The sequence below is a fragment of the Stomoxys calcitrans genome, chromosome 5, assembly GCF_963082655.1.
Source record: "Stomoxys calcitrans chromosome 5, idStoCalc2.1, whole genome shotgun sequence".
Classification (NCBI taxonomy): domain Eukaryota; kingdom Metazoa; phylum Arthropoda; class Insecta; order Diptera; family Muscidae; genus Stomoxys; species Stomoxys calcitrans.
In genome coordinates, this window is record NC_081556.1 from 150548567 (window position 1) to 150573108 (window position 24542).

General features: G+C 38.5%; 2 protein-coding genes across 2 annotated transcripts in view; one reads left to right on the forward strand and one right to left on the reverse strand.

The window, feature by feature from the left end:
- Positions 1 to 6407, forward strand: part of LOC106081453 (intermembrane lipid transfer protein Vps13) — a 52283-nt gene extending 45876 nt beyond the window's left edge. Inside the window, exons 19-25 of the mRNA XM_059370485.1 lie at positions 1277 to 1434; positions 1649 to 2473; positions 2531 to 2631; positions 2694 to 2832; positions 4804 to 5087; positions 5145 to 5283; positions 5348 to 6407. Coding sequence (XP_059226468.1) covers positions 1277 to 1434; positions 1649 to 2473; positions 2531 to 2631; positions 2694 to 2832; positions 4804 to 5087; positions 5145 to 5283; positions 5348 to 5551 — 1850 coding nt within the window. The 3' untranslated portion in view covers positions 5552 to 6407. The remainder of the gene's footprint in view (positions 1 to 1276; positions 1435 to 1648; positions 2474 to 2530; positions 2632 to 2693; positions 2833 to 4803; positions 5088 to 5144; positions 5284 to 5347) is intronic.
- LOC106081457 (anaphase-promoting complex subunit 2) overlaps positions 6391 to 24542 on the reverse strand; it is a 65668-nt gene continuing 47516 nt past the window's right edge. Inside the window, exons 3-4 of the mRNA XM_059370486.1 lie at positions 14985 to 15458; positions 6391 to 12728 (exon numbers count right to left, since the gene is read on the reverse strand). Of these exons, the coding sequence (XP_059226469.1) occupies positions 10789 to 12728; positions 14985 to 15458 (2414 nt within the window). The 3' untranslated portion in view covers positions 6391 to 10788. The remainder of the gene's footprint in view (positions 12729 to 14984; positions 15459 to 24542) is intronic.

A 24542-nucleotide genomic window follows, 5' to 3' on the forward strand; every position in this document is an offset into this window, starting at 1 on the left:
AGAAGTCGATGAAACCGTTGTGCAAAATTTTGGCAAGATTGGTATATAAATGCGCTCTAAAAGTTAAAATCGGGCGATATGTATAAATGAAAGTTATATCTAAATCTGAACCGATTTTGCATAAAATTTACCAGTAATGTCGAGAGTCAAAAGAAAATCCTTCATGCCAAATTTCAAGAGCATCGTCTAACAAATTACCATTTTATTGGATTATTACTGCAAATCGGAGGAACATATATATGGGAGCTATATCCATATCTGAATCGATTTTTTCCAATTTCAATAGGCTTCGTCTCTAGGCCGAAAAACATGCCTGTACCAAATTTCAAGACGTTCGGATGAAAACTGCGACCTGTACTTTGTACACAAATTAACATGGACAGACGGACATACAGACAGACGGTCATGGCTAAATCGAATCAGAAAGTGATTCTGAGTCGATCGGTATAATTATCAATGTGTCCATCTCTCTTCCTTCTGGGTGTTACAAACAGATGCATTAAGTTATAATAATCTGTACCACAGTAGTGGTGTAGGGTATAACAATGGCCTCTATCTTGCCGAATTTGGATAAAACAGTCCCCCTATTTAAGCGTTTTAGCCCAGAAACGTGCTTTTAGTAACAATGGCTTCAATCTTGCCGAGTTTAGATAAAGCAGTTCCCCAATTTAAGCGTTTTAGCCCAGAATCGTGCTTTTAGTACCCCTTTTCGCCGTTATAGTGAATTGCATGGACCCTGAGTATGGACTCAATTTGGCCATATTTGAATGCAACTGCCACATATCCCTGTTTTCCCACTGAAGGCTTTGAGCGCACAAAAGCTGAATTTCTTATTTAGAATTTACGAAATTTAGAAGAGATCCCCTTACACTCGTACCAATTACAGTTGTTGTTGTAGCAGTGTGTTATACGCTGAGGCGGCATCCCTTGCCGAAGTAGAGCTACATCGGGTCAATGCGGTGCGTACAACCGGCTGCCATGCGATTGACCAGTTATAGTCACCATCAGAACGTACAACCTTTTTCAGGAAAATTTAATCAGTAAGAAAAGATGATTTTTTCGGTAATTAACTTGGTATTGATATGTATGTTGGAAAAATCCTACCAAAAAATGGGGTCAGCCTACCAACCTACCAAGTGAGAATAAAAACCTACCAATTTTGGTGGGAACCTACCAAAAACGGTAACACTGATGTTGATGTATGATCTGGCCATTGAACTGGCTTACCCATTCTATTATACTAGGCTCATGTTGTGCTATTTTTCTTTCGTTGCAGGTATTGTGTGGGAGACACGAAAGCATGTAAAGAAACGTTTCAAACAATTCAGTTTACATGATACTGAGCAACTGGAGGTCTTGTATCAGCAGTATTTGTTAGACAAGGTGGTATCGCAGCATACAACAAAAACTTATATGTTGGATGGAAAATATCAGGTATGTTGAACCAAAATGTAAAAAACTTAAAAATGTAAAAAAAACTTGAAATGGAAAAATTCGCCAGAGCTCGGCCGGGATTCGAACCTGGGCACACGGAGCAACAGCGTGAGCCGTTGCCATCATGTGCTTAAATAAAAAATAAATTTAATTTATTATTCTTTTGCTAAACATCATATTTTTATTTCTGTTCTCTGTTTCTCTCTCTCTTTAGATCGATTTCGAGAAAAATGCCATGCTTAAGAACAGCACTTGGCGTGAGATCAAACGTTACTTCCAACCCGGCGTATGGATTGGCCTTGACACTTCACCCTTCCAGTCACAAATCCATGCTAAAATCAATCGCATTCAATTGGATAATCAGCTAACCGATTGCATATTCCCCGTGGTCTTGGCCCCCATTCCACCGCCCAAGACTTTGGCCAAATCAATGCAATTTAAGCCATTCGTCGAAGTCAGTATTGTCGAAAGGGTGGTGCCCCATTCCACCGTCAAGCAATATAAATATGCCCGAGTACTTATGCAAGAGTTCCACTTTAAAGTTGATTTAGTCTTCCTTATGGCCATTGCTGAACTATTCGCTGCCAGTGTGGATGATGAGCGTGAGGCAAAACTTTTCAAGGACGATGTGGAGTCGATTGAAAAACCCCTCTCCGATTTGGTGCAAATCCATTCGCAAATGCAACAAAAGAATTTCTATGATAATCTACATTTGGGTCCCATGAAGGTGCATGTCAGCTTCTCCATGGCTGGTGTAGATACTTCGGCTTTGCCGGGCTTCCTTTCGAATTTATTGCAGGGTGTTGGTGTTACCCTTACCGATGTCAATGATGTCGTGATACGTTTGGCCTTCTTCGAAAGAGAATACCAATTCTTTACCCAAGATCAATTGAAATCGGAAATTGTATCTCATTACACGGGTCAGGCTTTGAAACAGATTTATGTACTCGTCTTGGGTTTGGATGTTTTGGGTAATCCCTATGGTCTTGTGGTGGGCATCAAGAAGGGTGTTGAAGATTTGTTCTATGAACCATTCCAGGTAAGCATTGATGATATGTCTTATAAAGTGTGTCAAATAAATTGTTGGAATTTTTAGGGAGCTATTCAAGGACCTGGAGAATTTGCCGAAGGCTTGGTATTGGGTGTAAGATCCTTATTTGGCCACACTGTGGGAGGTGCTGCTGGAGCTGTGTCCAAGTATGTATTTCTTTTTGTCCGGTATAGTCTATGATATTTCTCTAATTGTTTTGTGTTTTAAGAATTACCGGAGCCATGGGTAAAGGTTTGGCTGCCCTTACCTTTGACGATGAATACCAGAAGAAACGTCGTCAGGCATTGAATGCCAAACCTAAGACCTTCCAAGAGGGCATGGCACGCAGCGGCAAAGGTTTAGTCATGGTAAGTTTTCTAAATATTTGTATTGTTTTAATGAATGATACAGTTTTGTAAGATAATCCTTGAAGATGATGTTCGCTTTTCATGTGGAAAATCAATATATTTTTCGTTTTTAAATACTTAAATCTTTTATCTTGATTAGAATTGAATATTTAATCAAATCGAATATCGATTGAAATCGATTGTAGATAAAAATCGAGTGTCGACTTAAATCGAATATATAATAAAAACCAGTATCGATGTAATTCGGATATCAATTATAATCGAACATCGATAAAAAAGCAAAAAGCGATTACTATCGAAAACCAATAAAATCCGAATTCAAACTCAATAATTCAAATTAAGAATTGGTTAAAATCAAATACTGAAGAAAAATTATGATCGATTAAAATTGTTATTGGGTTTCAAAATAAAAATGATTAAAGTCAAACATATATGCAATTTAAATATCGATTTATGTTGAAATCGACTAAAATCGGATATCGATTAAAATCGAATGTGGTTTAAAATATGATGCCGATTACAAGTGAATATTAATGAAATTCGGATATTGATAATAATCGAATAACGATTAAATTTGAATATCGACAACGATCCAATGTCGATTATAATCCAATATCGATGTAAGTCGGGTATCAATTATAATCGAACATCAATAAGATAGCAAACAGCGAACAAAATAGCAAACCAATTAATATCGAATTCAAATTTATCGATTCAAATCAAAAATATACTAAAATCAAATACCGAATACAAATTGTAATCGATAAAAATCGAATATATTTTAAAAGATGATACCGACTACAATCGAATTCGGATATCGATTAGAATCGAATAACGATTAAATTCGAATATCGATAATGATGAAATATCGATTATAATCGAATATCGATTTTAATATCGAATACAATCAAATAGTGATCAACATCATCAAATATTGATCAAAATCGTCAAATATCAATTAAAATCAAATATCGATTAAATCGAATATCAATTAAAATCGAATACCGATTAAAATCGAATATTGATTAAAATCGAATATCGATTAAAATCGAATATCGATTAAAATCGAATATCGATTAAAATTGAAAATCGATTAAAATTGAATATCGATTAAAATCTAATATCGATTAAAATTGAATATCAATTAAAATTGAATATCGATTAAAATCTAATATCGATTACAATTGAAAATCGATTAAAAACGAATATCAATTAAAATCGAATATCGATTAAACGAACATCGATTAATATCGTATATTGATTAAAACAAATATAATTAAAGTCTAATAGCAATCAAATTGAGTATCCACTATAGTCGATTATTATAGTAAATCAACTAAAATAGAATAAAATCGAGTATCGATTGAAATCAAAAATTGCATAAAAAATCGATTCGATTATAATCGAATATCGAGTAATATCGATTCGAATATAATCGAATATCAAGTAAAGTCGATTTGATTATAATCAGATATTGAGAGAATCAATTCGATTATCATCGAATATCGAGTAAAATCGAATATCGATTAATATCAAGAATGGATTAAAAACGAGTATCGATTAATATTGAATATCGCTTAAAATCGAATATCGATTAAAAACAAACATCGATCAATTTCGAACATCGATTAAAATCAAATATTGCTTTAAATCGAATTAAAATCATATATTACTAAAATCTAATAGGAATAAAAAGTAAAGAATCGATTACAATCGACTATCAAAGAAAATAGAATAAAATCAAAGTTCGATAAAAATCAAGGAAATTCAAATTTTGATTTAAATCAAAAGTCACTCCGGAATTGCCCCCAGATAAAGCGAAAATAAAACACGTCCATTGATAAAATCCAAGAGGGTCAATGTAATTTGGATAACACTTTTTGTGAGGATATTTATTTGGTTAACCCAATTTTTTATTAAGCTTAACTATGCACCTTTATAATTATCCAATGTTTTTTTATTTGTTTTAAGGGCTTTGTTGATGGCGTTACTGGCTGTGTTACGAAACCCATAACCGGAGCCAAGGAAGAAGGCGTCGAAGGCTTCTTCAAGGGTCTGGGTAAAGGAACAATTGGTTTGGTTACGCGTCCCACAGCTGGTATTGTCGACTTTGCGCATGGCACCTTTGATTCGGTGAAACGAGCCACCGAGGTGCAAGATGAAACTACAAGACTAAGACCACCACGTCTCTTCCATGAGGATAAAATTTTGCGTTCATACTGTTTGGATGAGGCAAAGGGAAATCAATTGTTGAGGTAAGTGATTACTGCTTTCAAAGTTCGAAAAATGTAAATGATTTGAATTTTTTTTAGGGAAATTGAAAAGGGTAAATATGCAAGCACCGACAGTTTTGTGCATTGCGAGGAAATTGTAACGAAACAAGAATTTGTGGTGGTCTCCAATCATCGCATTATCTATGCCACCCGCAATGATATGTTTGGAACTTGGGGTGTAAGTATAGGCATGGAAAAATATAAAGAAACGATTTGTTTTGATAAATATTTTCGCTACTTAGGTTCAATGGACTTATTTGTGGTCTGAAATCCAAAATGTCACCGCCACTGATCGGGGCATAGAAATTTTACTTAAGAAAGAGGGCAAGAAGGTCTTGGGTCTCTTCAGTTCCGGCGAACAGCAACATAAACTAATTCTAATGCCTTTACGCAAACGCCGAGAAAAGCTATTGGAAGCAATTGAATCTCATCGTGTGGTCTCATAAATGGCAATGAGGGACACACACCCCCCAAACAAGGCAAATGCGCGCGCACAAGCAAACGAACGCTTACAACAATAAAATATTTACCATTAGACTTGAAGGATCTTCTTTCACATTTCACAAACACTAACATCTTAAGCCCTTACCCAACTCGCTATTCTTTACACCCTTTTGCCCCTGCCATGTAGCCTCTATCTCTTAACCCTGCTGTATTAATATTGTATTCTTCTACTTTTTATACACCCACAAAACCAACGAACCCACTTTCTCCTCCTATCTTTCTCTATCTCTATTATTGTAGTCTACAGAATTTAATTTTCTTTTACTTATTATACTAAAAATATTTTTTAAGAAAAAAATGAATGATAAACCCAAAAATGAAAAAAATTCAGGCGTTATTTTTTTGTAATATTTTTTTTTATAATAATTCATTAAGCTTTTTTATTTGTTTTTCTTTCATTGTTATGTTAGAATAACACAGGCTTAAATTCTATGTATTACATATAAATACATACATACACATATAAACTACAACTACAACATACACTAAACAATAATTAAAGTTTTCCTTTGCGAAAAAAGTAAGAAAAACCAAACAAAAACAGAAACTCCAAGCCGACGAAACACTTTATGCAGCGAACATATTTCAAACAAAAAAATGTTGTTCTTATTGTTTTATTTTTTTATTATAAATTATTATTGATGTTGGAAAACAAACCGAAACAAAAAAACATTTTATAAACAATTTTACACATGAGATATTTACTACAAAACGAGAATCAAAGCAAATGAATCAATAAATATGAATGTTATGCATAACAAAAACCTACTTAACACACAAAAACTCAATACATTTAAACATTTCTGAGTTTTATTACTACCCATTGGGGAGGGGGGTTGGTATCTCTTTGTCTTGCTAAAATTTGCTAATAGTTTTTACACTTGCTTTTTTAGGGTTTGTCTCCAAGCATCATTCGTTGGCTTTTGTGATTGGGTTGAAGCAGAATTGTGTGTTTTTTTTTTGAAGCTACATAAAAAACATTCACTAACACAGTCCTTTGACAGTCATGATTGCCAGAAAAAGCAGGAAACAAAAACCAATGAATTCATATTTCCTTATATCACTTTTTTCTCTTTTAGGGGCGAGAGAGTTGCACTAATTTGGTTTTTGATTATGAATATCTCTAGAATTAAGGATTGGGAGGCCACCGTAGCGCAGAGGTTAGCATGTCCGCCAATGACGCTGAACGCCTGGGTTCGAATCCTGGCGAGACCATCAGAAAAAATTTTCAGTCGTGGTTTTCCCCTCCTAATGCTGGAAACAATTGTGAGGTACTATGCCATGTAAAACATCTCTCCAAAGATGAGTCCGAACGGGTTGCACTGCGGCAACCCGTTCGGACTCGGCTATAAAAGGGAGGCCCCTTATCATTGAGCTTCAACTTGAGTCGGACTGCACTCATTGATAGGTGAGAATTTTGTCCCTGTTCCTTAGTGGAATGTTCATGGGCAAAATTTGCAATTTGCATTAAGGATTATTATTGATAACCGCAACAGATGGTTTAATCACTTATCACAACGTCATTAGCAGACGTTTCAAGGGAAGGCTAGGGCCACTCATAACTGTTCATGTGTATTTCTACAGTCACCTATCTGTGGAGCTACATTTTTCACAAGTATAGACGGGGACCATACCAGACCTTGAAGAGTTTAAGTTCACAGATTGCCAAGGTCTACACTGCACGGAGGTCAGCGAAGTGGTTGGTTCAGCGTCATTGGCATGTTCGCCTATGACGCTGAACGCCTGGATTCGAATCCTGGCGAATCTATCGGAAAAAAATTTTCATCGGTGGTTCTCCCCTCCCAGTGCTGGCAACATTTGGGAGGTACTATGCCATGTAAAACTTCTCTCCAAAGAGGTGTTGCACTGCGGCAAGCCGTTCGGACTCGGCTATAAAAAGGAGGTCCCTTATCATTGAGCTTAAAACTTGAATCGGACTGCACTCATTGATATGTGAGAAGTTTGCCCCTGTTCCTTAGTGTGGCAAAATTTGGGCAGGCCCCTTATCATTGAGCTTAAACTTGAATGGGACTGCACTCATTGATATGTGAGAAGTTTGCCCCTGTTCCTTAGTGGAATGTTCATGGGTAAAATTTTCTGTCAGCTGTTTTGTTTTGCTTTATGAAAATGCATGCAAACGATTACCGAACGTCTGACGACCGTAAATGGAAAGTAGAATTCAGTAAAAACAAAATTTTAGGTTCCATTTTCGTGTCCGGGATAAAATTTGAAGTTTGAAGAAATTTCAAAACCAAAAATGAGGGTTAGAAAACTACTATTCTCCTATTCTAGTTCTCTGTGGCATTTATTGCAATTTATTGTTAATAATAAAGGTTAATTGTATAGCCCACCATGAAAAGGTGGTCAGTCTGACCTGTTGTGAAAAAAGTGAGACATATGTGATAACAAGAAATTACAAGAAGAGTATAGGGGTAAGCGCCAATACGGCGCTGTCGTATCCGCTAATCCATGTTATTACTCTGTTGTGATACTTAGGTCTCTTCAGGGATTTTACACACTCCTCCAAGCACATCGACCTTACTGTGCTAGAGCCCACGGCCTTGAGGGCCGCCATATACACACACAGATTTCGACCCGGCACGCGATGATTATAAGCACCACATCAATTGAAACTCTGAGCTCCAATTTGTTTGGTGTTCATCGTTGTTGTTGTTGTTATTGTTGTTGTTGTAGCTGTGTGTTGTACACTGAGGCAGCAGCCCTTGCCAATTGGAGAACTCCATCGGGTCAATTCGGTACGTACAACCGGCTGCCATGGGATTGCGGTGTTTATCGTCATTACGAGAAGCTCAGCTGAAAGCTACCGAGAGAGTCCACAGATTGCGATTAGTGAAAGGCTTTGTATACGGAGTAGCTGCAAATGAAGTCGCGGACAAACAACGATATCGAAAGTAGAGTCTCCGAGAGAGGTCGGGCGGCTACGGCTCTTGCTAAAATACTCGATGTGACAAGGCAATCTTTTGACGTCTTTTAATAACCAATGGCCATAACGTTCCCGCGGCGATCGGTGACCGGAACGAGCTTGAAGAGAATCGCTACCTCCACATACAAATGTAGCTACAACATCATCTACAACAGTTGATTTCGAAAATAGTAAATCCCATTCCAGAATTTCTTTTGCGTCTATCGTTATGGCACATAGCTCTCCCTGAAATGTTGTGTCTGTCGCAATATAGTGCCAATCCAGTCCCTGTCTACTAAAAACCCAGCTCAGTCTGCCCACCGCATCCATAGTGTCCAGAAGGGAAACTTGGCCGTATTCTGTCTCCTCGTGCGGCTCAGGGCGGTGACTGTCGACCCATCTTCTGGTTGTTAAATGCCCCCTCAATATTGGAGAAGGCCGCCAATGCGTACTCCTTCAGTTGGAGAGACTTCACAACTTTAAGCACCACTGCGTGGAGGGTCGTCTTCTCCAACCTGCCATAGGTTAATCTGTTTCTACTATAAATAGAGCACAAAAAAAAAACCACCGTTTTTATTGGGCCAGGCTGAATCTTATATACCCTTCACCATGAATATCATTTGTCGAGTTCTTTGCGCGATATCTCTTTTTAGGCAAACAAAGTATAATGAATAAGAACTGTTATGCTATTGGAGCTATATCAAGTTATAGTCCGATTTGGACCATAAATGATTTGAATGCTGAACATTGTAGAAGTCATTGTGGAATATTTTAGCCCATTCGGATAAGAATTGCTCAAGAAGAAAAATAGGGGGATCGGTTTTTATGGGAGCTGTATGAAGCTATAGATCGATTCAGATCATATTGGATACGTATGTTGAAGGTCATGGGGAAGCCATTGTCAAATCGGATGTGAATTGCGCCCTCTAGAGGCTCAAGAAGTCAAGATGCCAGATCGGTTTCTATGGCAGCTATATCAGGTTATGTACCGATTTGCACCATACATAACACATTTGTTGGAAATCATAACAAAACATCTCACGCAAAATTTCAACCAAATCGGATAAGAATTGCGCCCTCTAGAGGCTCAAGAAATCAAGACCCCCGATCGGTTTATATGACAGCTATATCAAAACATGGATCGCTATGGCCCATTTAGTATTTTTTCCCAAAGGGGAGACGAGTCGAGATAATTTTTTTAAAAACTAAAAATTTGACAAAATTTTTACAAAAATCAAATTTTTCTATAAAAATTAGATTTTGGCAAAATTTCTATGAAAAACATATTTTGAGATTCCATTCCAGGATATTGTCCGGCTTTATACCATTGTTTAATGCTTTCTATTCAAAGAATAGTATAGCAAAAAAAATTTAAAAGTCAGCAAAAAGTGTGTTGTTGCTAGAAGCATTTGACTGGTTTCCTGTATCGCGATTTCATTTTCGACCAAGAAAAATCATCAGCAGGTGATGTCAAATGGATTATGGTGCTTTACAACCATTCCAAATAGAGTAAGTTCAAATTCAGATGTGTGCTTTAAAACTTACTCTAGTTGGAATGATTGTAAAGCACCACGATCCATTTGACATCTCCTGCTGATGATTTTTCTTGGTCGAAAATTTAATCGCGATACAGGAAACCAGTCAAATGATTCATATAGAATATCGAAATTTTGATTAAATTTTTTATAAAAATTAAAATTTGACAGCAAATGTCAAGTTTATAGGTGGCGTTATTTATTTTATTTTTCTGCAAAGCAAGCAGCCCTGCCGAAAAAATTAAAAAAAAAATCAAATTTAACGCAAAATTAAAAGAAATATACACATATTGAAATCCATGACTGCCGAAATCCTATATAAGTGCATTAAACCATAGTTTCCTCCAGGGGAAAGAAAATAATGGATATTTAGTAAATGCAAACGACGCAAAACAACATTACATTGAGAGCAGAATTCTGCTTGCGGCATGTTCTCACATAACTCTCATTTATGTATATTCACAAGCGCCACCAACCAGTCTATGTTCGAACTTCAAATTTTTTATCTACATCTAATTTATCTATAGTAGTTATGCGTGTGGTTGTTAAAGCCAACCAAAAAACAGAAAATTAAATTTTGGCAATTTTTTTTTATTCTAATACAGAATTTTTGTAGACAGACATATCTTTACAAATTGAAATCCTTTCGGTTTCTAAGCAAATATGACTTTCTACTCGGGGCCATATTATTGTCTTGGCTTGCGGTTCACTTTAAGCTTAGCTAAACTTTTTTCAAAAAACTATTGGGCGGCGATGAGACAGTCATAATGGGTTCATAGTTGTTGCAATCATTGTCACCACAGAATGAGCTAAAGGAGGCCACCGCGTCTGCGGTAAAGATGCTGGCCAGATGGCCACTTGCCTCCAACTGATTGATCAGCATATTCACTTTGCCTTTGCCATTGGTGCTGGCTATGGGAGTGCTGGCCGCCGATGAACAGGAGGTGGAGGAGGACTTGAGAATGGGTGAAGCTGGATTACTGCTCAAGTGAGATTCATGGTGGTCATAGCCTTCGGCATTATCTGCAGAAGAGTTGAGTAGATTTTCCTTTTCACTTTGCTTGCATTTGGCGGAGACATTTGAGTTGGATGTCGATGATTGTGCAGAGGAAGAAGAGCCATTGCTGCGGGTCGAGGAGGTGGTTTTGTTGAGTCTATTCAAGAACCAATTTTTGGTAGCCGTTGTTTTGTCTGTGGACTTTTGGGGACTGTTTTGGGGTGTGGGCGATTTCTTTTGTTTCTTCAATTCGGCCGAAGATAGAGATGAAGGCGAGCTGGGCGAGGAACTCATAATAAGAGATTCCCCATCGCCCTGCTGCAAAGACGAGCCCGATGAGGAATAGCTTTTCTTGAGAGGCTTTAACTTCAAAGTGGGTCCATTCGATAGCTGACTAGATAATTTGCTATGGACATCTTTGACCTTGGCTTGGAAATTTAATTTCTCTTCCATTTTCAGATTAATTTTGGGGGGAGTGGTGAAATTCAAATTCACCACCGGCGGTGATGAGGTTAAAGATGATGTTGAATGATTTTTTGGAGGTGTGCTCTGCATGCTGTTCCCCTCCTGTTGGTGATCATTGTCATAGGGATTTATGAGCTGTATGTCTTCGTTTTCACCATTGGCCAATGGTAAGGGTGGACACTTGGGAACATCATATTCAAAGCGTTGTGCCATTGCTGAGGGGCTACTTTGCTTTTGGGGCAGTTCAGGCGGTTGCAGGCCAGCCACATTGGTGACATTGTAAACGGGAGAAGGTTCCTCATAAATACAATCGCTAGCTGTTGCACTGGAGGTCACGGCATTGGCGTTGTTAGTCGAGTTTGCATTGGCATTGTGCTTCATATCATAGGCCTTTTGAAAGGTGCTAAGGAAGGTCATTTTCTTCATTACCGGAGGGGTGGGTAATTTGCGCGCCGTAGAAGAGTTTCTGGTATTGGTTATAGATACACCGCCCACGCCTGCAGCACCACTTCCAATATCACTTCTAATGGCCGCCTCTATGGCATGAATCCATTCTTTGGCATCGATTTCATTGACCGCTTGGAACACAAAACGTTTGCTGGGATCCGGTGTGGATACCTGGAAGCATACATCTCTACGTTTACCCTCTCCGAAGTGTTCAATCTCTATGCCGGGCATTTTCAAATACAAGCTGATCGTAGGTTTATTGGAGGTAGGCCCATCGGCATAACACAGCAGCCAATCGTTTAGAATGCCACAATAGCACTTTTTGCTCTGATCGAAGAATAGGCGTTTTTCGATCCTCTGCAGTTGTCCGTATTTAGCGGATTTGTGTATGGCCATATGGCCAGCAGGTAAATCCATATAGGGACATTCCATGTGGGGCAAGGCGAAGTGAGCATCAGGTGTTATGGCCTTGTGCGTCTCCTCCTGGCCCAAATGATCCTCTTCACCATCGGATCCCTGAGTGGTCACCTGGCAGATATCGTAGATTTGCGGATCATCTTCGAATTCATCATCCAGTTGGCCATCGAGACTATCCGTTTCGGCCTCTTCATCTGTGGTAGTGGTCATGGTGTCATGCAGTCGATGTAGAAAACTTTTGTTTTGTTTCACAATCATGGTGGAGCAGCGAAAAGTTTTATCACTATCCACAGAGCTGTTCATGACATTCGATTCACGCAAAGAAGTCGAAGATTCTGTGGGGAGAAAAAAAAGAAAAGTTTTATGAAAACGGTGATAACAGTATGGAGAACAAAGGTTGTTTTTTTAATGAGGTCACACAGGCTGGGGATGTTAAAACAAAGATCGTTCACATGTTCCTCTAAATTATTTACAATGGATGCAAAAAGTTAAGGGCATTTTTCCTTCGCTTACATTTTAGTTCAATCAAACAACTTTTGGGTCAGTTCTAACTACTAAGAGGTGTTCATGGAATCTTTTTTCATGGTAAAGGAAAAAGTGCATCTGTTTGATGCATATGTAGAACAGATGATTTGAAGTTATTACGAATCTTTGATTTTATCTCACGTAAGATCATGAACAGCTACTTTGGGGGGGATAACAGGAGGCCGCCATAGCGCAATTGTTAGCACGTTCGCCTATGACGCTCAACGCCTGGGTTCGAACCTGGCGAAAACATCAAAAAAAATTTTCAGTGGTGGCTATGTATAAGCTGCATAGAAGCCATGTAAATATTTTTCCCCAAAGAAGTTTCGCACTGCCACACGCCCTTCGTATTCGACTATAAGGAAGTCTCCTATCATTGAGCATAAACTTAAATCGCATAGAACTCATTGATATGTGAGAAGTTTGCCTCTATTCTTTAATGGAATATTCATAGGTAAATTTACAATTTGGCATGGCGCTATTTTAGGGCTCGAATCCTGGCCTCACTGGTGCTCTGTGGAATAAAACTTTTTTCAGCTGGCGACCTCAGCTATAAAAAGACATTTCCTTATCATGGAGCATAAATCGGACCGCACTCATTGGTATTAGAAGTCATCCGCTGTTCCTAAATGTAAATGAAATTTTATTACCCAGCAAACTTTTTGGGCGATAATTTTGGAAACTGTTCAAACCTCGGAGATCGGTTTATATGGCTGTATCAAGCTATAGATTGATTCAGACCATATTGAAGGTCATGGGTCAATGGTCAAAATTTCTGCTAAATCGGATTAGAATTTCGACCTCTAGAGGCTCAGGAAGTCAATATCCCAGATCGGTTTATATGGCAGCTTTAATAGGTTATGTACCGATTTACGCCATACTTAGCACAGTTGTTGGAAGTTATAACAAAACACCTCGTAGAAAATTTCAGCCAAATTAGAACTGCGCCCTCTAGAGGCTCAAGAACTCAAGATCCAAGATTTATATGGTAGATCCAAGATCGGTTTATATGGTAGCTATATCAGGTTATGAACCGATTTGAACCATACTTAGCACAGTTATTGGAAGTATTACCAAAACACCTCGTAGAAAATTTCAACCAAATCGGATGAGAACTGCGCCCTCTAGCGGCTCAAGAACTCAAGATCCAAGATCGGTTTATATGGCAGCTATACTAGGTTATGAGACGATTTGAACCATACTTAGCACAGTTGTTGGAAGTCATAACAAAACACCTCGTAGAAAATTTCAGCCAAATCGGATGAGAACTGCACCCTCTAGCGGCTCAAAAACTCAAGATCCAAGATCGGTTTATATGGCAGCTATATCAGGTTATAAACCGATTTCAACCATACTTAGCAAAGTTGTTGAAAGTCATACCAAAACACCACGACGAGAACTGCGCCCTCTAGACGAGAACTGCGCCCTCTAGACGAGAACTGCGCCCTCTACAAGCTCAAGAAGTCAAGACTCAAGATCGGTTTATATGGCAGCTATATCAAAACAGGGACCGATTTGGCCCATTTACAATCCCAACCGACCTACACTAATAAAAAGTATTTGTGCAAAATTTTTCGACAGACAGACGGACGGGCAGACATACGGGCGGACAGACAGACGGACGGACGGACAAACAGACGGACGGACGGACGGACAAACAGACGGACGGACGGACAGACGGACATGACTAGATCGACATAAAATGTCATGACGATCAAGAATATATACTTTATAGGGTCTTAGACCCTTACTTTATAGGGTCTTAGCCTATTTCGAGGTGTCTAAGACCCAAAATTTTATTTTTATAGAATATTTTGATAAAATTTTATTTTATAGATTTTTTTAATTTTGTTGTTGATTCGTCGATTGGTTTGAGCACATGACCTAAAATCTAGTTCCTTTATTGCTGTTACGCCTTCATATGCAAATGTTTAATTATTTAGTGATTGTGATGGTTCTCCTCCTTGTCTTGCTTGACCTGTTTCCTTTTCCTCAGGTTTGCGTAACCCGCCAGCCAGGACGACTACCTCTACATGACATCAATAAGGCAAAAATGTTAAACTTACTTTTCTTGTTGTTGTTGTGGGCAGCCGACATATCCAGATATGAGACATCATCGTGTTGCTGCTGATGGTGGATACGGGATGCTGATTGTTGTCTATCCGGTTGAGTGGTGGTGGAACAACCATTTATGGTCTTCGAGGTGACATGGCTTTGATGAGGATGGTGATTTGGCTGCTGCTGTTGGTGGTGTTTTGGTGCAGCCGTCGTCTTGATGTTATCTTTGCTTGTTATTTGCCACTGTTGTTGATGCGGCAGACCATTGGTCACCGGCGTCACAATGGGCTTTGGTATGGTATAGGTGATCAGATTCTGTTGATTTGAATCTTGCCGACATTTGTTGTTGCCCAAACGAGTTAACAATTGCTCGCAACGTTGCAAAAGTTGCTCCGTCACATCGGACTCAGTCATGAAAAACATATTCGAGGTATTCTCATATTCCGAGGTGGCCAAAGAGGCCCTAAAATAATCGCGAACATCTGCAAAAGAAAACAAAAACAAAAGCCATAAAAATCAGAATTTTTGTTTTTTGGCTTAAAAACATGATTCCATTAAAGCTTAAATGGTTTAATTAAATGTGGGAAAAAGAGAGTTTATTTATACACGACATCAATTAAAATTCACTTAACATCATAAAAAATTTATTGTGTACACTCAAAAAAAATGTATAAGGGGGAAATTCCGTTATGCTAAAAGTTGTTACCCAATTCAAGTTGAGCTCATTGACAAGAGACATTGTTTTTTGCTAGGCTTGTACTTACTTTGACTTTTCGCTTGAAAAACTGTCAAAACGCATTACAAAAAAAAAATGGTGATGAAGAAAATACGACCACATTCCGTCCCTGCACGGAAAAGCTGTGAACACCACACAGACTGGAACATTCAGGTCCGATCTGTGTGGTGTTCATTGCTCTCATGAGAAGCTTAGCTGCGAGCTACCGGGCGCATCCACAGGTTGCGGATAGTGGAATGCTTTATACGGAGTAGCTGCAACGGCAAACGTCGACAACCTGCGGTATTAAGCAAAGGGTTTTAGTGAGAGGCCGGGCGGCACCGGCTTTTGCACAAATACTGAGTGTCTAAGATGCTCGATAAGACAAGGCAAATTATTGGAAGAAGACTCTGAGCAAAATAGTAGCGAAATGTCGCTGTGTCAATAGTAATTCAGTTTCAAATGTAATTAACTCCTCATGAACTCGGTCACAAGCAACTCTGTTTCATAGAAGTTGCCTTTGTTGTTAATTGTTCAGGATTCACTGAATAAGGTTAAGCGATCAGTCGACATACAATTTTTTTTTTAATTTTTGACAGTACTTGGCGTTGAGGATGTCAACATGTTCTCTTTTTACATTCATTCTTTGTTTACGGCAGATTTGACATCCTTAATGATGTTCATGGGGCCCATCCGATTTATGTTTTCGCAAATGACCTAACCTTCTATTAGTGTATCCTGTATATCGTTGTATGACTTTCGTTTGTCAAATAGAAAGTCATCCATTCACAATATAGGATTTCTGCGGGTGGCCACACTTATTTGTAAAAAACATATCATGGCAACCCTGACCACAGATGTTCTACATAAGCCTGGCACCGAATTACCGCATACGTGATAAAGCTGGCAAACTATCGATAATTGCAACATTCGATATCTTCGATAGTTTTAATAATAAATAATAAATCGTTAATTTTTCATCACCTATATTTCAAACGAAAATGAGAAGTAAAAATCGGGAAATATTACATTTAATATAGAAGCAATATCAATGCACAGACCAAATATATCCAATGTTAATGAAGACAGTTGGTAGTTATGAGAGAAATCATTGTACAAAATGTTGGGCTAATCGGGTGAAAATTGTGCCCTCTATAGGCGCAATGTAACTAAAAGGATACATTCAGTGTCGGATTGCTTATATTTGTTAAGTTTTGCAGAAAATGTAACTTTTGCGATAGTATCCATCGGAAAAATATCAATCGATATTCAGTCAAAAATTAAATATCGATAGTTTCAATAGTGCCATCGATATTTTGCCAGCTCTAATACGGGAACGAGTAAATTTCGTTCGGAATCTCTCTATTGTGAATTATGAATCTTTTTATTGAACGGGGATTTTTGAAATTTTAGAACGCGAGTATTTAAATCGATCATTATTTATAAAAACTTTGACACACAAATGTATATACAAGTGGCATAACTTCCATTAAATATGAGTTGAAATTTCATTCGATACGAAAGCGCACTCGATCACGTATGCGGTAATTCGGCCCCTGGACTGGTGATTTATTCAGGATGGATGAATATGATTTTCATAAAAATTTTATTGCATTACATTATATAATACTAAAATAATACACCGCTATTGTCTTTACTGGCGCTGTCAACCACGAAGCTAAGAACATTTGTGGCCTTTCAAGGATCAATATTTCAATATTTTAAGATCAAACTTTTGCCTAAATGTACCTTTGCAAGCTTTTATGAATATATCTTCAAAACCATCATATAATGAACATGAGCGGCCTATGTTTTTTTTTAGCTAAATCATCTTGCTTCTTTTTTCTCTTAATGTATCTTACGGTATCTTGCATCAGAGCAAACTTGAAATGAATGAGCTCATCTTCCAGAGGGAATACAATGGTTGTCATCATCATCATGAACATCATCCTCATCCTAACCATTGCCATGACATATCATCGTGTTATTTTCCCATTGCCCTGTTAATTAAAAAATATTTTTTTTTTTTATATAAAAAAACAAACATTTACATAAATGCGAATAAAAGTCTGTTTTGCAATTTTAGCAAGTCTTAGCTCTTGCAAAAGTGTGTGGCAATCTTTTAACTGTGAATTTTCTTTCTCACATGCCAGCGTTTGGAAAGATTTGCAATTGTTGGGGTTAGCAGTTTGCCCCACTGAACTAATACCACTTGGGCATGAATATGGGTTGAAATGGCTGGTTGCCTCCATGGCTATGATGATGATGTTTGAAAAATTACAGAGTCGAAAACCCCAAGGGAAATCTATTGTTTAACATGATGAACTTGATCACTTGCAGAAGCCTAAGTAGATGAAGATGTGAGTAAAGGTAAATTGAGGGAGTGAGATCGAAATGGGACTTGGTTCACTTTCAACATGACATGACCCAGACCAAATTCGGTTTACAGACCAATCTATTGGCTAACATGATGAACTTGATCACTTGCAGAAGCCTAACTAGGTGAATAAGTGAAGATGTGAGTAAAGGTAAATTGAGGGAATGAGAGTCGAAATGGGACTTGGTTCGCTTTTAACATGACATAACCCAGACCAAATTCGGTTTACAAACCAATCTTGGTCTTAAAATCGTATCATCGGTAATATAGGGTCATATATGTATGTATAGGCTTTAAGCTCAATGATACGGGGCTTCGTTTTTTATGCCAAGTCGCGACAGCACTTAGTAGAGAAGTTTTGACATGGCAGGATACCTTACAAATGTAGCCAGCATTAGTAAGGGGATAACCACCGCTTACAGAAAAATCGAGCAATAAATTGATCAGTTATCGGAGAACGATCTTCAACCGCGAGATCGATCTATACTGGGGATATACCCAAAATGCAAATGCAAAATACGAATTTTGCCCATGAACGTTCCACTAAGAAACAGGGGCAAACTTCTCACATAACAATGAGTGCAGTCCGATTAAAGTTTAAGCTCAATGATAAAGGGCCTCCTTTCTATAGCCGAGTCCGAACGGCGTGCCGCAGTGCGACACCTCTTTGGAGAGAAGTTTTTTATGGCATAGTACATCACAAATGTTTCCAGTATTAGGAGGGGAAAACCACCGCTGAAAATATTTTCTGATGGTCTCGCCAGGATTCGAACCCAGGCGTTCAGCGTCATAGGCAGACATGCTAACCTCTGCGTTACGGTGGCTTCCAAAATGAGCCAATCTAAACCATATTCACTGTATCAAATTCAGCGAAACTGGCCAATAAATGCTGCTTGGCCTAAGACCTTAAATCGGGAGATCGGTATGTGGTAGCTTTATCCAATTATTATACGATCTACATAGATATTCGGTTCGAATATCGAAGCGCCTAAAACAACTCTTTGTTTCAAATTTTAGCGAAATCAGGTTATAAATACGGTTTTTATGAGTCTAAGTTCCTAAATCGGGAGATTGATTGACTCATATATGGGGCTATATTAAGAAATAGTCAGATATTGCCCATGAACTTAACCTGCCTATGCCAATATCTTCAGTTTTAAAGACTGTAGCGTGATTTCAATAGACAGACGGCGAACGGACAAGGCTAAAGGGCTTCAAAGCGGCTTATGATAGCCTCTATTGCAGTTTGTGTTTCTATTGGGTTGCCCAAAAAGTAATTGCGGATTTTTCATATAGTCGGCGTTGACAAATTTTTTCACAACTTGTGACTCTGTAATTGCATTCTTAATTGTGTCAGTTATCAGCTGTTACTTTTAGCCTACTTTAGAAAAAAAGTGTAAAAAAATTTTATTTGATTAAAGTTCATTCAAAGTTTTATTTAAAATGTATTTACTTTCTTTTAAAAAATCCGCAATTACTTTTTGGGCAACCCAATATGTAGAGAAGTACAAAGTACGAATAAAATACGAATATTCAATCCTAAATTGAAGACAAAGTGAATTAAGTCTTGTGAGTCTAAGTGTTACAATATCTTTGCGTTCAAATACCAAAAAAAGCGTGCTAAGTTCAGGCTGGCCGAATCTCATATACCCTCCAGCATGCATCGCATTTGTCAACTTTTTTGTATGACTTTTTCAATGTATGAGCTATGTCTATGGCCGATATGGACCGTACTTGTCATGGTTATTAGAAGTCAGGTTATGGACTATTTTAAACCATACATGCCACAGTTGCTGAAAATCATATCAAAACGACATGTGGAAAATTTCAGCCAAATTGGATAAGAATTGCGCCCTCTAGAGGCTGAAGAAGTCTTATCTGGAGATGGGTTTATATGGCAGTTATATCAGAATTAGCCCAATAGGCATATATTAAACATTTAATCTCTCGACAAAGCTATCGAATGGGTCGCGGGGGTACCATGCTACTTCTGCGGCCCAAAAACTATCAAAAAAGTACCAAAGTATCCATATTATAATCCCAGCTAAAATCTCTCTGTATGATGCAAAAAAGTCGGTAAGTGAGTGCCACTGATCAAGAAGTCATAGAAATTCCAGAGGCTCAGAAAGTCAAATTGGGAGATTAGTTGATATGGCAGCTGTATAAGGTAATGAACCGATTTAAATGCTACTAGGTACAGTTGTTGGAAGTCATAACAAAACTATATATGCAAAATTTCAGCCAAATTGCGCCCTCTAGAAGCTCAAGAAGTTTAATCGGGAGATCGGTTTATATGGCAGCTATATCAGGTTATGGACTAATTTAAACCATACATGCCACAGTTGCTGAAAATCATATCAAAACGACATGTGTAAAATTTCAGCCAAATTGGATAAGAATTGCGCCCTCTAGAGGCTGAAGAAGTCTTATCTGGAGATGGGTTTATATGGCAGTTACATCAGAATTAGCCCAATAGGCATATATTAAACATTTAATCTCTCGACAAAGCTATCGAATGGGTCGCGGGGGTACCATGGTACTTCTGCGGCCCAAAAACTATCAAAAAAGTACCAAAGTATCCATATTATAATCCCTGATAAAAACTCCTTGTGTGATGCAAAAAATTCTGTAAGTGAGTGCCACTGATCAAGAAAAAAAATAAATCTCAAAGATTCCAAGTCCAAAGACTAGATTTCTACTGTTGTCATTGTTCAGATTTCCCCGTCTTTTCTAGTTGCTTTGAATTTTTAATGTTGCTCTTCCTGCTGACCTGTATTCTTGGCCACACAATCATAGTTTGTGTTGTTATTGTTGCTGTTGCTGTTGGCCATATTACACAAAACATAATGCAAAAGTAAAAGCCGCAATAAATTTCTTGCCAATGGCTTGTACATAGACGTCATCGCGATCATCTTGGCAAAGTTCACAACCGAGTGGAGAAGATACATTTAACCACAAAAGACTTGGTTGCCACGATCGTCATTGTCATCGCCATCGCCATCGTCATCGTCATCATCGCCACCACCATCATTGGCATCATTACGCTTCTACTAGGCAACGTTTAAAGAATCATTAGCGGGAAGTACCCACTGACCATTCAAGTGACTGTGCGTGTGTCGACCGTTAGTAAAATTTAGAGACGTTTTTCATATGCCATGGGGCAGAAGAGCGGGTAGCTGAATGGCTACAAATTAAATGCGGCTTAAGTCGATACACAAAAAAGTCTCTTAACCATAGCCACACTTGGTTGGAATGATCGTCGTTCCTGTTCCTCTTTTGGATTGTTCGTTGAGTAGTAGTTTGCGGGTATTATCGTTTCTTTATCATTTTTTTTTTGTCCGCTGCTGCTCTCCATCAACTCTTAATGATGTGAAATAAACTTATAATTATCTCAGACACATCATCATAATTTTCATTTATTTTCTTAGTGGACGACAAATGGCCACTCATTCAACGTAATTAGACTGTGAATTATTTTTTCTTTTATTATCTTTTTTTTTTGAACGACCAGCTTTCTTCATCTGAAGGGGGGGGGGGAGTGGGTGCGTATAATGCGACGATATGGTAGGGGATTACATCGGAGAATAATAATATTGTTAACCCATGGCTTTTGTTATCATGAAATGTCTTTCGGCTAACTACTGGGAAAGTTCTTGGCAATGACAAAATGACTATTGGTGAAATTGTGGGAGTGGTTAGAAAGAAAAACAAGTAAACGTGTGGTAAGTTCGGCCGGGCCAAGTCTTGGGAACCCACCACCATGGATTCTGCTAAAAAATGGGAGCTATATGAAGTTATAGACCGCATTGGACCGTAATGGGCCAAGTTGTTGGAAGTCATAACAGAACATTATATGCAAAATTTCAGCCAAATCGGAAAACAATCGCGGCTTGTAAGAGCTCAAGAAGTCAAATCGAACGATCGGTTTATATTGGAGCTATATCAGGTTCTTGACCGATTTGGACCGTACTTGGCTCCATTGTTGGGAGTCTTAATAGTATACTTTGTGCAACATTTCAGCCAAATCGGACAAAAATTGCGGCTTGTAAGGGCTAAAAGAGTCAAATCGGGAGATCGGTTTATATGGGAGCTATATCAGGTTCTTGACCGATTTGGACCATATTTGGCACAATTGTTGAAAGTCATAACATAACACCATGTACAAAATTTCAGCCAAATTGGCCAATATTGTGGTTTCCATGGGCTCAAGAAGTCAAATCTGGAGATCGGTTTACATGGGAGCTATATCAGATTCTTGAGCGATTTGGACCGTACTTAACACAGTTGTTGGAAGTCATAACATAACACTATGTACAAAATTTCAGCCAAATTGGACAAAAATTATGGCTTCCATGGGCTCAAGAAGTCAAATCGGGAGATCGGTTTATATGGGAGCTATCATAACAGAAGACTATGTGCAAAATTTCAGCCAAATCGGACAAAAATTGAGGCTTGTAGATCGGTAGATCGGTTTGTATGGGAGCTATATCAGGTTATAGACCGATTTGGACCGTACTTGGCTCCGTTGTTGGGAGTCATAACAGATGCTGTGTGCAAAATTTCAGCCAAATCGGACAAAAGTTGCGGTTTCCAGAGACTCAGGAAGTCAAATCGGGAGATCGGCTTATATGGGAGCTATACCAGATTCTTGACCGATTTGGACCATACTTAGCACAATTGTTGGAAGTCATAACTACTACAAATACTTTGTGCAAAATTTTAGCCGAATCGAACAAAAATTGCTGCTTCTAAGGGCTCAAGAAGTCAAATCGGAGATCGGCTTATATGGGAGCTATATCAGGTTATAGACCGATTTGAACCGTACTTGACATAGTTGTTGGGAGTGATAACAGAATACTTTGTGCAAATTTCAGCCAAATCGGCGAATATTGTTGCTTCCATGGGCTCAAGAAGTCAAATCTGGAGATCGGTTTATGTGGAAACTATATCAGGTTCTAGAGCGATTTTGACCGCACATAGGACAATTGTTGGAAGTCATACCAGAACACTATGTGCAAAATTTCAGCCACATCGGACAAAAATTATGGCTTCCATGGGCTTAAGAAGTCAAATCGGGAGATCGGTTTATATGGGAGCTATATCAGGTTCTTGACCGATTTGGACCGCTCTAACAGAACTCTATGTGCAAAATTTCAGCCAAAACGGACAAAAATTATGGCTTCCATGGGCTCAAGAAGTCAAATCGGAACTGATATGGCCCATTTGCTCCCCCAGGATTTGTTACAAACGAACGATTAGTATACCCCATCCTATGGTGGACACATAGTGTTCTGTTATGACTCCTCAAAATATTCATCTAAGACCCCATAACGTAGATATATTCTTGATCGTCATAACAAATTAAGTAGATCTAGCCATGTCCGTCCGCCCGTCTGTCTGTCGAAAGCATGCAAACTTTCGAAGCAAAGCTATCCGCTTGAAATTTTGCACAAATACTTATTATTAGTGTAGGTCGGTTGGGATTGTGAATGGGCTATATCGGTCCCTGTTTTAGCATAGCTGCCATATAAACCGATCTGGGATCTTGACTACTTGACTTCTTGAGCCACTAGAGGGCACAATTCTTATCCGATTTGGCTGAAATTTTGCATGAGGTGTTTTGTTATGATTTCCAACAACGGCGATGAGTGTGGTTGAAATTGGTCCATAACTAGACATAGCTGTCATATATACCGATCTGGCGTTTTGAATTCTTGAGGGTCTAGAGGGCGCAATTCCTATCCGTTTTGGCTGAAAATTTGCACGACGTGTTTTGGTATGACTTCCAACAAATGTGCTAAGTATGGTCTAAATCGGTCCATAACCTGATATAGCCGCCATATAAACCGATCTTGAATCTTGACTTCTTGAGCCACTAGAGGAAAAAGCATGCTAAGATTCGGCCCGGCCGAACTTAGCAAGCTTTTACTTGTTTGACAAAGAAACAAACATCTTGATTGCACTTGCCGCAACATGTGCTAAGTTTGAGTGCTCACAGCTGTGCGAATTTTAGGATAAAAACAAAAAGGGAGACAAAACAAGTAAAAGCGTGCTAAGTTCGGCCGGGCCGAATCTTATATACCCTCCACCATGGATCGCATTTGTCGAGTTCTTTTCCCGGCTTCTCTTCTTAGGCAAAAAAAGGATATAAGAAAAGATTTGCTCTGCTATTGGAGCGATATCAAGATATGGTCCGGTTTGGACCACAATTAAATTATATGTTGGAGACCTGTATAAAATGTCAGCCAATTCGAATAAGAATTGCGCCTTTGTGGGCTCAAGAAGTAAAATAGAGAGATCGATTTATATGGGAGCTGTATCGGCTATATACCGATTCAGACCATAATAAACACGTATGTTAATGGTCATGAGAGAATCCGTCGTACAAAATTTCAGGCAAATCGGATAATAATTGCGACCTCTAGAGGCTCAAGAAGTCAAGATCCCAGATCGGTTTATATGGCAGCTATATCA